Source organism: Gouania willdenowi, unplaced genomic scaffold, assembly GCF_900634775.1.
Source record: "Gouania willdenowi unplaced genomic scaffold, fGouWil2.1 scaffold_63_arrow_ctg1, whole genome shotgun sequence".
In the NCBI taxonomy this organism is placed as follows: Eukaryota; Metazoa; Chordata; class Actinopteri; order Blenniiformes; family Gobiesocidae; genus Gouania; species Gouania willdenowi.
The window spans coordinates 351095-363906 of record NW_021145228.1 but is presented as its reverse complement, the minus strand read 5'-3'; the positions used below and the strand labels follow the sequence as shown (position 1 = coordinate 363906).

Below are 12812 nucleotides of genomic sequence, written 5' to 3'. Positions count from 1 at the left end.
TCTGACCCAGGGTTTGCCCCAGAATATGTGCTAATTCTGGGGGTAGTGAAGCCCACCGTGTTTTTGTAAAAAAAAAAAAAAAAAATGTTAAAAGTTGAGAGGAATTGTGAAATAATGACTTATGTGATATTATAAGCATTTATTAATGATAATTAAATGTAGAGTCTTACAAAAAGGCACAATTTTGAAATACGGTTTAACAAACACAGAAAAATACAATTAAAATAAATAATATCAATTGTTTTCACTGAAGTTAAATCCTAGTGAATCTTAAAACAAGACTTTGCTGATCACATTTCAAAGTAAAATAAATGAACATAAATAAAATCGTGCAAGCATGGCCAAGGAGTAAAACCAGGAAACTCAGTGATTGACAGCCTACATCATGAAAAACATGAAAGTTATTAGTTATTTTATCATATATATTTCATTTTAGTCAGTGTACTGTATTTACATTATTTATTGGTTACTTGTGCTTTCTGCATCTCAATGCTAGTGCCATGGTGTAGAGTCTAGGGCTGCAACTAATGACTATTTTAATAGTCGACTAGTCATTGATTATTGAAACGATTAACTGACTAATCGTATGACAAATTGTACAATTATTTACTCTATAATGCTACAATTTTTTTTACATTTGGCTTGGGTCAAATTACGATAAATAAAAACAATAAATAAATGAATAAAACAATTCTCACCTTAAAGTGTAAACAAGTTCCTGACAAACACAAATTAAACTGAATAAATCATCACCAGAATGTGATTCATTAATAACATTTATTCATTATAAAAAGCTACAATATCTGCTGACTCATAGAGATGATATTTTATGAAACATGTTTGTACATATGGATCACTGCATTAGTGATATTGTATATCATCTATTTATTTCCTCATTTATAATGATTATTTTAGAAACAAATAAAAAGCACATGAAAAGCAAAAATAACTACAACAGTGTTTTTATTGCTGCTGAATCCAGTTTATTTTATATCTGATAGAGTTACATAAAGTTATGGTTGATAAATATCTCACTGATTTACTATAATTAAACTAGTTAAAATAGTTTCTTCTTTTCATAAAGTGGTTAGCATTAGCGCTTAGACCAGTCTTATGTGTTGGTCACTGTTACGACTTGAAAGGAATGAACATATTTATAAAGGATACGGGAAAACCAGGATATACAATTTTAACGTTTTTATTTATGCAGTGCCAGGATTGCTGGGTTTCCACTGTTTCCTGAGGAAAAAGGAGCTATCAACAAAGCCCTAAATCCCATGTCCCAAAACGAACAAAAAAACAAAGAAAGACAAGGTAACGATTGACAAAGTAAGAACTGAAAGTTGGACCTGACGAGTCAGCTAAACAGAACAAAAAGGTGCAGTTCCAGGTTAACCCTGTACAGGGCCCGCGGAGCTGAGGCCACACCCAAACTAACGTGCGTGTGTGCGAGTGTGTGTGGTAACTTCTTTAAAATGTTTAATTACATAAAATAGGGGTTTGTTTTTTACATTTAATTGTTGCTTCATCTTCATCATTTCACCGCACATAAAGACAGGACAGATACAAATAAATTAGATTAATAAAAGTAAACACACACAAAAAAAATCATACAGTACATCAAGCAAAAATAATGAATCAATAAATAACACACATCTAAATAGAAGAGTCTACGCTGTAAGCCCGAACGTTCAACTTCATCCATACAGCACTTTAATTTAACTATTATCAAAAAGTACAAGTAGACAGTCATCCAACCTTTTAGGTTCTGGAAAATTTTGACTTTGAAAATAATCAATTTTTAAAAAAAAATAAAAATTGAGGTAATCGATTGCTCAAATTTTTTGAGTTCTAGTAACTTATTTGGGTTTACAGTGATATAGGGCCCATTACATTTTTGGCTAAATTGGCTCCCATATTTTCCTAACTTCGACCATAGTCTGACTGTAATCTTTTCCATGGTGCATAAATTATAGGGTTAGGTTCATTACGTTTTTCCTTTAAAAGTCAAGGAAGTTAAGTTTCTCTGTGTTGTTTTAGACGAAAAATTTAATTGGAAAGCTCATATTGATTATGTACAAAGAAAGGTCAGCAAAAGTATTGTCATTTTATATAAAGTTAGAGATGTGTTTGATTGCAGCTTGTTGAGGAGGATTTATTCCTTGATGATTCTCTCATATTTCAGTTATTGTACTGAAGTCTGGTGTAACACATATATCATTACCACATTAGAATCATCAGTAAGAAAGGTTACAGAGAGCACACCAATCATATATTTATTGATAATAAACTACTTAAATTTAAGGATCATGTCGAATTAGAAATTCTGATTATTATGTGGAAAGCTAAACAAAAAAAAAATTTCTAGACAATGTTGCACATGACGTTTGCCATAGAAGAAAATATAACTTCTGGAATATGTTTGTATGGACATCATTAAAACAGAAATCTGTCTGTTTATGGAGTTAAACTGTGGAATTTAAACGTTGTATTAGTTTTTACAAATTTAAGAAAATGTACAAAGACAAAATTCTGAGAGGTTATGAAAAAAAATTGGAAACACATGAATATAACTGTAGAACTGTAAGAGAAATGATGGTGTTTTTGTTATGATTTGTGACCTGGTGATGAGTTAAGGTGGAATGTTGTGGAATCTAATTGATTTAATTTTTAAGTTGTTATTAGGAACAGATAATACAAGATTTATTTTTCCTCTGTTTCTTTTTGTTCATGTATGGAAAATTGAATTTCTCCATGGGGATGAAAAAACATTACAAAAAAAAACAAAACTGTTTTAATCTTTAAATTGAATGTAAGAATGTGTGTCTTTGTGTGTTAACCCTGAGGTGGACTGGCGACCTATGAGTGGTGTACCTTTAAAGACTTTTTAAAACTTATTAAAATAATGCAATGGGCTCTGGCGCCCTCGTGTGGCCTGGAATAGCAAAAGCATAGATAGTTGAAAGATTTTTAATTCATATGTGGGAATTTTCATTTTTTTTAAATTACTTTACAAATTAAAGTAGAATATAGAAAACTAAAAACACTTATTAAATTAATGAGTTAGACTAACAAAACACTAAAACATTAAAATAAACACCTAAATAATATTAAAATTATGTGAAAACAAAAATGGCCTCAATTCCTGATGAAAAATGGAGTAAATTAAAAACAAATAAAATGACAGCAATAATATTCCATTATTATCATATATTTATAAAATATTAATATAATTACTGAAAATATAACATCAAACCTGGAGTTAATGACAGGTGTTACAGGCACGGCCTGTCTCTTTAAGAGAGGTGTTGCATTGTGGGAGGTGGCGGCATAACCAGGTTGTTTACGTGTGGGTAATGTAGTGTTTCCAGTCAGTCCGAGTGCAGATGTTCTCCGTGTGTGCTCTCTCTGTAAAGTTATCATGCAGCGTGTTCATGACCATAAAGAGAGGATTTAAGTACATCATACCCTCAGATACCTGCCTGGGTTAGGGTTAAAAATACATAACCCAAAAACAATGCCAAATAAAAACTTTTGGAGAACAAGACAATGAAAGTAATGTAAAACACAAAAAAATAAATAAATCAAAAAACAACTAAATGAGGGGAAAAAACAATAAATACTCCGTCAAAAGCTAAAAGAACAACAAAAGTAAAACGGGGAATAGTAAACAACTCAAAAACAAGTATAAGCGTAGATATGTACCGGTATGTGTGTTTTATATGTGTAAGTTTAAGTTAAATCCTGTTGAACATCCTCTCTCGCTCCCTGTTCTGATCGATGCTCGACTAGCCATGCCTGTAACGTTTCACTGCGCATGCTCCGATCATGCCGATGTGGCCGTTGTCTTCCAGACCTTCCTGACGTCACCCAGAGTTTAGGATGAAATAATGAGTGTAAATAATGAAGCTTTTTATGGTTTTACAGCTGTTTGGTCTTTATAGTGGAGTCAGTGTGGAGGAAGGAGATAGACTTATCAACAAATGTGAAGGTAGGATTATTTTAATCAGGCTCTACTACTGTGTATCAACACAGAGTAATGAGTCATTACGTGTTTATAACATGTGTAATAATCATAGATTTGTCCAAACAGAATGATAAAAATCTATTTATACTGATAGAGCAACAGGGAATGCACTCACCTCTGAAGGTGTGCTATGGTATCTGCCACTAAGATGTTGATAGTAAATATAATACTTCTTTTTTTCTTCTTCTTGTTATTAATTGTAAAATGAATGAATCTGTGATAACCACATTTATTTATTTAAATAATAACCAGTGTTATCCAGGAAGTTCTATTATTATTCGCATCTTAAAAATTTAAATCCTTGTTTTAATCAGAAATAAAAATGCATTAAAAAGTGACCACAAAACGGTGGAAAAGGTGGTAAAATGGGATTTTAAAAAGACACAGAAAATTGTTAAAAGTTGCAAATTAGAGAAAAGTAAAGGAAAAAAAGAAAAGAAGGGGAAAAAGAGGGGGGGAGGGGTTGCAAATTAAAGTGACCAAAAATGGACGGAAAAAGTGGTTGAAAAAAAAATAATAATACACGACTCAATTGTCAATATTGGAACAATGAGTTTAAACTGGCAAATAATAGGCATGACAAATGGTGAATGTGGTTAAAATGGCAAAATAAGTATGAAATATGGTGAAAAGAGGTTAAAAGTGACAATAGTGGGTCAACATATGCAACATTAGGTGGAAAAAGTGGTGGAAAGGGTTTATACTGTAAGTGCTGAAAATGTCTTCAGCGTGGAAAAAATGTGCAGAAAAGGTAATAAAAATTTGTTGGAGAAGTGACAGAAATGTAGCAAAAAATGCACTAAAAGGAGCAAAAAATATGTCAAGAAATAGTGATGAGAATAGGTTAAAATATGGCAAGTTTGGTGCAGTTGCAGAATGCCCTTATTGTGGCAATTAAAAATAGAAATAAAGTGTAACCTTTTAAAAAAGAAACATTTTGGCTTTTCTTCAAATCTCATAAAAATAAAGTTTGCAATCACAAATGTTATTTTAGAACAGTAATGATAAAGCTATTTATTAATAAAGTTCAAAGAAAAAAGAGCAGCTGTTAATGGATCTTCTTCATCCTCTAGTGTGTAAGTTCTTGACGGTGGAGCTGCAGGAGGCGCTGGAGAGGACAGGTCGGTCCAAGGAGGTGCTGGAGTTGGGGGAGGTGCTGGACACGGGCAAGAGTAGACGCAATATTAAATAGTACACGTTGTAAGAACAACACACTCATCAACCATAATTATCCTTAAATAGCTTTAGAATGCTTAGGATTTTAAAGCATTGCATCGTGGGTAGTTGATGATCTGTGTGTTGATGTTTAGGGAGACCCGTTTGACTGAGGCCGTGGACAACATCTGTGAACGCATCCTGCAGTACAGCGTTCACGCATAGAGGCCTGGAAGTCTACGCTACGCCAAGGTCAGTCCACCGCCTCATTGTTACCTTTAAACAATCCTCCACTGGTTTTACAAGTTTGGCCTAAAACCTTTGAAATGTAATTATTAGAAGATGTATGCCTAACCAAACCATATTTGTTTAATTATTGTTTTTTTTATTTGGCTTTCATAAATAATTATGCATATTTACAGATATTGTACATGATATGAGTGATAACACGTGTTATAAAGGCTATTTTACACAATAGGTGTGGCTACAGATTTATACTTGTTCGTTGGTGTACCATGGGCACTAAAAGTCTGGGAACCACTGATCTACACAACTAAAAAGTACAAACATGTAGAGGCAGCTCAGTGGGAGCACTAAACAGAAACTAAAAAGGAGAAGAAGATCAGAAACACAGAACATATAAAGAAGCATAAACTGAATATAGGTCATTTTTTCACTCCAGTGTATTTTGCCAGATCAGCATTTCTTTGAGAGAAATTGTCAGGTTTCCAGATGTTTATGTTTTGCCAGATTAAACTGATGCTGATGTGTTTTATTTTCATAGCATCATATGTGAGTGAGGGGCTTTGATAAGATGACATAGTGGTACATTTGTATTTCTATGAGCATTTGCACATCTGTACGTCATAATGCACATGATGACAGTTAGACATTGGTGCAGTGAGTAAATGTATGTATATTACTGGAATTTATTTATTCTTTTGCCATATTATAGTAATCCTGGGGTCGTGATGATGGGGCCCTTGAATATTGTTGCCCAGGGTACAGCGGTGTTAATCTGGCCCTGCCGTGAGGGAAAGGATGTTTATTTATGTGGAAATGTTCTTCTCACTCTCATCCTTGTCTGTTTCAAACACCGTCTAACCTGGTAAAAAACTACACAGATCATCACTGACTCCTAAATCAGAGACACCAGTGCCTGTTTAACTTTAATGTGTCTATAAAGCTCTGTTTGTTTGTAGTGCTACTGTGCTCTGTGAAAACATGACTCAGCTTTAATCAGCTTCACCTGCTCAAAGTGTTTAAACATCTCATCAGAGCTACAGAACATCTGGATAAAGTTGTTCTGTTGTAGACCATCAATACCAGTGATTGTAGAGTATGAAACATCATAGATTATTGATAACTTCTGATACTGTAAAATATTCTGACCTCTAGTGGTGAAAAAACACTTCTTACACGTGATGTTTGCACTTTTAGCTTTGTTTAATCATTACGGTCTGGAATGATGTCATCAGGATCATTTAAATGAGGTTAATTTAGATTAAGTTGATCAAAACTTAATCAATAAACCTGATCAGATTCAGTAAATCATTGATCCCTGAGGGTAAATATAGTGACATTAATCCTGTTCTCATACATCTTTATATGACATGAATAATTAAAAAGGAGCAGTCAGAATAATCCATGTCACTACAACTTATATCTACCTTTTAATTGTATTTTACTCATTATTTTAAACATAGATTTTTGTTTAATTATAGTTTTCTTTTTTATTGGTATTTATTTTGTTTCCTCACAGTACAACTTATATCTTCCTTTTAATTGTATCTTTTTTTTTTTTTCATCCATTTTTGTTCAATTATGGGTTTTTTATTTTCTTATGGTCCATGTGGGCTCCCCATGTTGGTGACCCCTGATTTAGAACAACTAAAAGCAGCATGAGTTGGCATTTTTTGAAAAAGCTGCTCAGTGATCTAAAAAGCAGGCTGAATGTTTAACATGGTCCACACCTTTGATGAACACAGCCTAGCATGCCTGTGAAGTTCACATTAACTCTTAAATGCATTTATATGCATTTATATCAGCTTTAGGCCAAGAATTAATTGGTTTATATTTATTTATATTCACTTTTTTACCTTTTCAGCATATATGCCGCTCGTGTTGATTCTCCATCACGGTAGACGTTCACTGATCTTGACCACCACTCTGGCCACTGACCAGATAGGCTTCCAATTTTAGCATCAAGCACAACAATTTTTCATATTCAAAATTCCATCAGCACTTGTGCTGCTTGAAAGTTTTATTTTTGATATACAGTAAATTTCAGAGGAAACATTGAGGACAACTGGACATCTTCCTTAATCTTAGTTTATTGCCTTGATTAACAACGCTTTCCAGGTGCAGCAAAACATGTGTACATCAGTCTAAGTGGTATGTATGGTTTACATCGTAGTTGAATAAGTTCCTCATTCACTTTGATGTGCCTTAATGCAAGAAAGAGGACTCTCCTAAAATCTGGCCTTCAGGTTTGCTCCCTCCCAGCGGGTGGCATTCACAGTGTTCTGCATAAGATTAGATGTTAATCGTGTTGATAAATGTGGAAACATGCTTACCCCGAATCACCAGCTAGCTTAGCTATCAGATGAGGGTCCAACCCATCGTTGTCCACCTGTCTCATGCGATAATGCTTCTTGGCTGTGGCAGTTGAATGGTTCATGTAGTCAGCAACCAGGGATTTATTGACCTTTGTCAAAGATTTGGCTGCCCTCCAGAAGACACGACATGCTGTCTGGCTGGGTTAGGGTACCATGACTACTCGTCAACAGTGCTGTTCTAACTTAACCCGAGTTACTATGACTACGTGTCAACATCAGTTTATTCTATTTTAACCCAGATTAATGTTCAATATTGTTAACAATAATCATTATCAAATATCTAGGCCTGTTATTTGTGCTAAGCGGCATCGAGCCAAACAATAGTCATTAAGTTTGTTAAAACCTTCCTTTCAAGCAGCTAAAAAACAGCAAACAAACAAAAGCTTCATAACACAGGAGAAACTCAATACAGTTTAAATCTTTAAAACTAACATTAGTGGAAACATTAAGGGCCCTTTAAAAAAAATAGCTCCATAGACACTATTAAGTTGGTTAAGAAAAGACCAAACACACAAATTCAAGTTAAAAACCATGCACTTTATTTACAGTAGAAAATATTTACAATATAAACAGCACAATGAGTCAGTAAAAACATGAGAATGAGTGTGTGAGGTGTACATCAGTGTAAGTGGTGTGAAGCAGTGTGAGCAGTATGATGGGTATACAACGAGGGTCAGAAGTGGGAGCTTGTCTACAACCTGGCACAACTGTGTCTGTGTGGACATCCTACCATTGCAAGCCCATTGGTGCTATGTGTAGATGGTGGATTGTGTTTGAACATAATGTTGTATAATATATAATATAATCCCTAAAACCCACTCATTCTCATGTTTTGCTGCAGAGACTGGAAAGGTGTACATCAGTCTAAGTGCTATGGATGGTTTACAACCCCAGGGTCAAAGTGCCTATGGCCCAGCACAACGTGTTCAGGAGAGCCAAGCCAGGTTTTCACCCTCCCCACCAAAATAACTCTAGTTTACACCGTAGTCAAACAACAGTTCCTCGTTCACTTCGATGTGTTTGGATGCAATAAAGAGGATTACATCCTTTTCCTCCCCATCTGTGTCCACGGTGTACAGTCTGGTCTTTAGGTTTGCACCCTCCCCAGCGTGGTTGATGTGCCGGCCAACAGTCTGCATTTCGGGGTGGCATTCACAGTATTCTGTATTTGCATCCATGCACATGCAACGCCCTCTCTTGTCCTTGTAAAAGAACATGTACCCAGTTTCCTCCTCACTGGTGTTCACGTGTATATCATTTCCCTCCTTGGCAGTGATGGCCCGTCCGTGGTAATCACAGATCACCTCACCAACCTGGAACCTGCGTGTTGCAACCACGCCCTTCCCCTTGCCTTCAACGTCAGTGACGAGAAGTCCTTTCCACTTCTGCGTCCTCGTCATCTTCCGGATCTGGCTGGAGTCCATCACAGTGTCCTCACATCCAGAGGGCTTCCACTCTTTGACGATGCTGGCAGCGGAGGGGATGTTGCTCTTCCACCCCTGCTTGGTAAGCCAGAAGGCCACACGGCTCTCTGCCGGGGGACGGCGGGAGAAGTATGCTGTCAAGGAGATAGGGTAATGTTAGACAGGAAGAGTATAAGTGAAAGCTTTGAAGTGTTACTTGAGAAAAAAAGCTATTCATTAATTAAAAATCTCACCGAGAACGTGCTGCTTGCACAGTTTCATCTGGGCCTTCAACCATCTCTCATACAGGACCCGCTGGTCATCAGCGGAGAACTTCTTGCGCTCAGCCTTGCTCGGCACAACCCCATCCAGAGTCACCGGGTGACTTTCCACAAGTCTGTTGTACGCTGCCTGGACATCCATTTGCACATTACCTGGGACAGAATGAGCGGCACCACGGACACGACCATGGCCAGCACTGGTACCGTCAACAGCAGACTCAGCACTATAGAGAAAAAAAAAAGAATTGAGGTTATTATAGAACAGGTATAAGATTAGATGTTATTAATCGTGTTGATAAATGTGGAAACATGCTTACCCTGAATCACTAGCTAGCTTAGCTAACACATGAGAGGCCAACCCAACGTTGTCCGACTGCTTCATTCGATAATGCTTCTCAGCTGTTGCAGTTGAATGGGTCAGGTAGTCAGCAACCAGGGACTTCTCGACCTCTGTCAGAGTCTTAGTTGCTGTCTCAAAGACACGACGTGCTGTCTGGCTGGTCACTGGCTTAAGTTTGTATCTAAAATCAGAGTTTAAACAGTTTATTAAAATGAGATGTATAAACACTTCTTATCTGGGGCATAAGACAGCTATGGGTAGAAGTCTATATGAGGTGAAATTAATCATGGTGGTTTGCTTACTTGCTGTGCAGACGGTTCAGGTCATTGGAAGCATTGTAGATCGGCATCCCCATCGTGGAGACGAAGAATCGCTCTTCTTCCTCTGTGTCGTCTCTCTTCCGCTTCTTGGAGTTGAGGAGTTGGGGCCGCACCCTGGTGTAATATGTATCAAACCACTGTTGACAGAGGAAAATAGCAATAAAGATTAAGTTCTGCTTTGAATAGGTTGTCATAGGAAACTTGAACTTTGAACTTGAACCTACCATCTCCTCTTCCTTAGTCAGGGCAAATGTGGCCACCTGCTGAGCTGCTGTCTTGTGCTCCTTCACGCCGATGACAGCATTGCCACGTGTGTCCGTTACCCTTAAAACCCACTCCTTTACCTGCAAATCAAGGATAGCATATTGTTTGGTTACAAAATGTCAAAAGATATTAGAACCAATTAAGACAAAAAAGAGCACAATAATACTCACAGTCATGTGCTCAACCACGCCAGGTCGCTGGAGGTGTCTTAGGATCACCACTGCCTGTAGATAGTGCACCACAAAGCTGCACTCTGCCATCACCAGCACGGCGTTCTTATCTTCGAAGACCTTCCCGATAACGGCCAGGAAGTCCTTCTTGGCCACCCTCAGCACTGTCCAGCATTCTGCTGGTGTCAGACTTTCCGGTGCAGTCAACAGGGAGTGCCTATGAGGGAAATAATAAAATGAATGATCATAACATTATCAGACACATTGCTCACTTATCTGTTCTGTATTCCAATTCACTGATATAATAGTTCAACGTACCTCCTCTGGGTGATCTCTTTGCTCACTTGCTTTGAGCAAACCTTCTGGCGCAACCCAATGAACTCCATGAAGCCCTTGCACTGCGCATGGAGCTCTGCATCATCACGACTGAGGCTGGTGTTTACAGTGTGGAAATAAAGGAATCTGTTGGAGGAAGTGCAAGGATTGTAAGTATTTACATGTACTGAAGCAAAATACCACCATTGTCTACAAAAGTGTTGATATTATGTGGAAAAACTAAAAAAAAATGCTTTTTACCTTTTCAAGCTCTTCAAGTAGTTCAGCTGTGTTTGTTTTGACAGCTTTGCATCACTGAGCTCACACATGTAGGCCCTGAGCTTCTCTCTGTTCATGACGAACCGCAGGGATGGTGTCTGCGGGTCAACGTAGTAAAGGTACCTTGATACATTGTCCACCTAAAAAAAGAAAACATGTTACATGACATTCTGATATTTGGATGCTTTTGGATAACTTTAGCAGATTTTGAACACTATGGGACTAATTTTGTCAATTGTGAAACATTATTAGAATTATTGTGTTTTCACAATAAACAAGGGCGGAGAATTTCAAAGTAACCATGGTGTTTCATGTTGTTGGCCTTGCAAAGCAGAGCAAGATGAATGGAATGAAGAGACGAGCGATGTTTAGGGTGTAAATTGCTAAGTACCCAGTAGATGGCAGTTTGCTTGTGTTTTTTTCTAGAGGTTCCCAAGGGATTAGCCACCTCAAAATCATCGATATACAGGCAAAGAGCGACCCTGAACTCTTCCTCATTCAAGAAAGCATTGTCTTTGAAGCGGGCCCCATCTCTATAAGATTTGTATCCCTCTGACACAGTTGCCTCATGTGACATGGTCTTTTCCAGAATTTCTCTATTGCTCAGCAATGTTTGCAACATTTTTAGTATGGGGACATAAACAACAGTCTGCTTGTCATTTGATAGAACAAACTCAACTGGCGTGACCAAAGAGAATTCCCTTGAAGTGTATGATTTTCGCCTGTTAGCAGTTGACAATGATCCTCCATCTGAAGTGAATTTGAGGAATACATTATTCTCAGTGACCACTCGATCTATCTCATTAACCAAAACATCATCAACATTTGCACAATGAGTATGTAGAGTTCTTCGAATAAAAGAATGTAGTAACGGCTTGGATAACAAATATATTTGGTTGATCTGATCTATGAACTCTTGCAAAGCAGTTTCAGAGATGTTAAGAATAGACGACATTTTCAGAAACAGAGCAGCTACATTGCGTTCCAACTGATTCTCTACGTCCTCCACATCTTCATTCAGCACAGCAACTTCACACTCAATATCATCAACTTCAGAATCACTCTCCTCCAGCTGAACACTCACATTAGTTGGAAGTTCTTCAACTACATTTTCTGAAACAATTTCAAGTTTAAATGCATTCCTGTTGGGCATCAGATGTTCTTTGCTTTTGTGTGCAGTGAAGGTCGAATAAACACTACTCTGAAAGTTACAGTCTTGATATGGGCAAGAAACCATTTGCCTCAGCTTAAGATGTTTTCGCAAATGGGTGAAGAAGCCTGCTTCTGTGCAAGGCTCCGCGAAGTTGCACAACTGACAGTGAAATGCAGTTTCCCCACTTTTGCCAGCATCCTTTTGATTGTGCCAAGTTGATAGGTGTACTTTGAGTGCATTAAAAGATTTAAATGTGCAAAGGCATTCCTTATGAAGGCATGGGAGTAGGGATGTTCGTGTATGGTATCCATGTTTTAAGCGGTAATGCTTTAGCAAGTAGCCTCGCTTTTCAGTAATAAATGTGCAGTACTTACAAGTCCACTGCATCAGATAATACTGCTCTGGTTGACCTGGAAAGACATGATAATTTTAGCATTGAGCACATGTAAATAATAATAATAAAGTTCAAATTTTACTTTACTGCCAT

The 12812-nt window shown here is 37.2% G+C and overlaps 1 protein-coding gene across 1 annotated transcript; it reads right to left on the bottom strand.

Moving 5' to 3' along the window:
• Positions 1-8771: 8771 nt before the first annotated feature.
• LOC114460773 (uncharacterized) lies at positions 8772-11749 on the bottom strand. The gene is made up of 9 exons (XM_028442660.1): positions 11564-11749; positions 11155-11312; positions 10897-11040; positions 10579-10795; positions 10369-10488; positions 10127-10281; positions 9802-10005; positions 9458-9708; positions 8772-9358 (listed from the first exon to the last, which is right to left on the bottom strand). Exons 1-9 carry the CDS (start codon positions 11747-11749, stop codon positions 8772-8774), a joined length of 2022 nt encoding a protein of 673 aa, XP_028298461.1.
• Positions 11750-12812: the final 1063 nt, after the last annotated feature.

Excerpts from the sequence above, each read along its gene's own strand:
- LOC114460773 (XM_028442660.1), bottom strand. The coding sequence starts at position 11,749 with ATGTCACATGAGGCAACTGTGTCAGAGGGATACAAATCTTATAGAGAT. Across the intron at positions 10,796-10,896 it reads AAAGAGATCACCCAGAGGAG|GCACTCCCTGTTGACTGCAC; the intron begins GTACGTTGAACT and ends TTTCCCTCATAG. Across the intron at positions 10,006-10,126 it reads CTGAACCGTCTGCACAGCAA|ATACAAACTTAAGCCAGTGA; the intron begins GTAAGCAAACCA and ends CTCTGATTTTAG.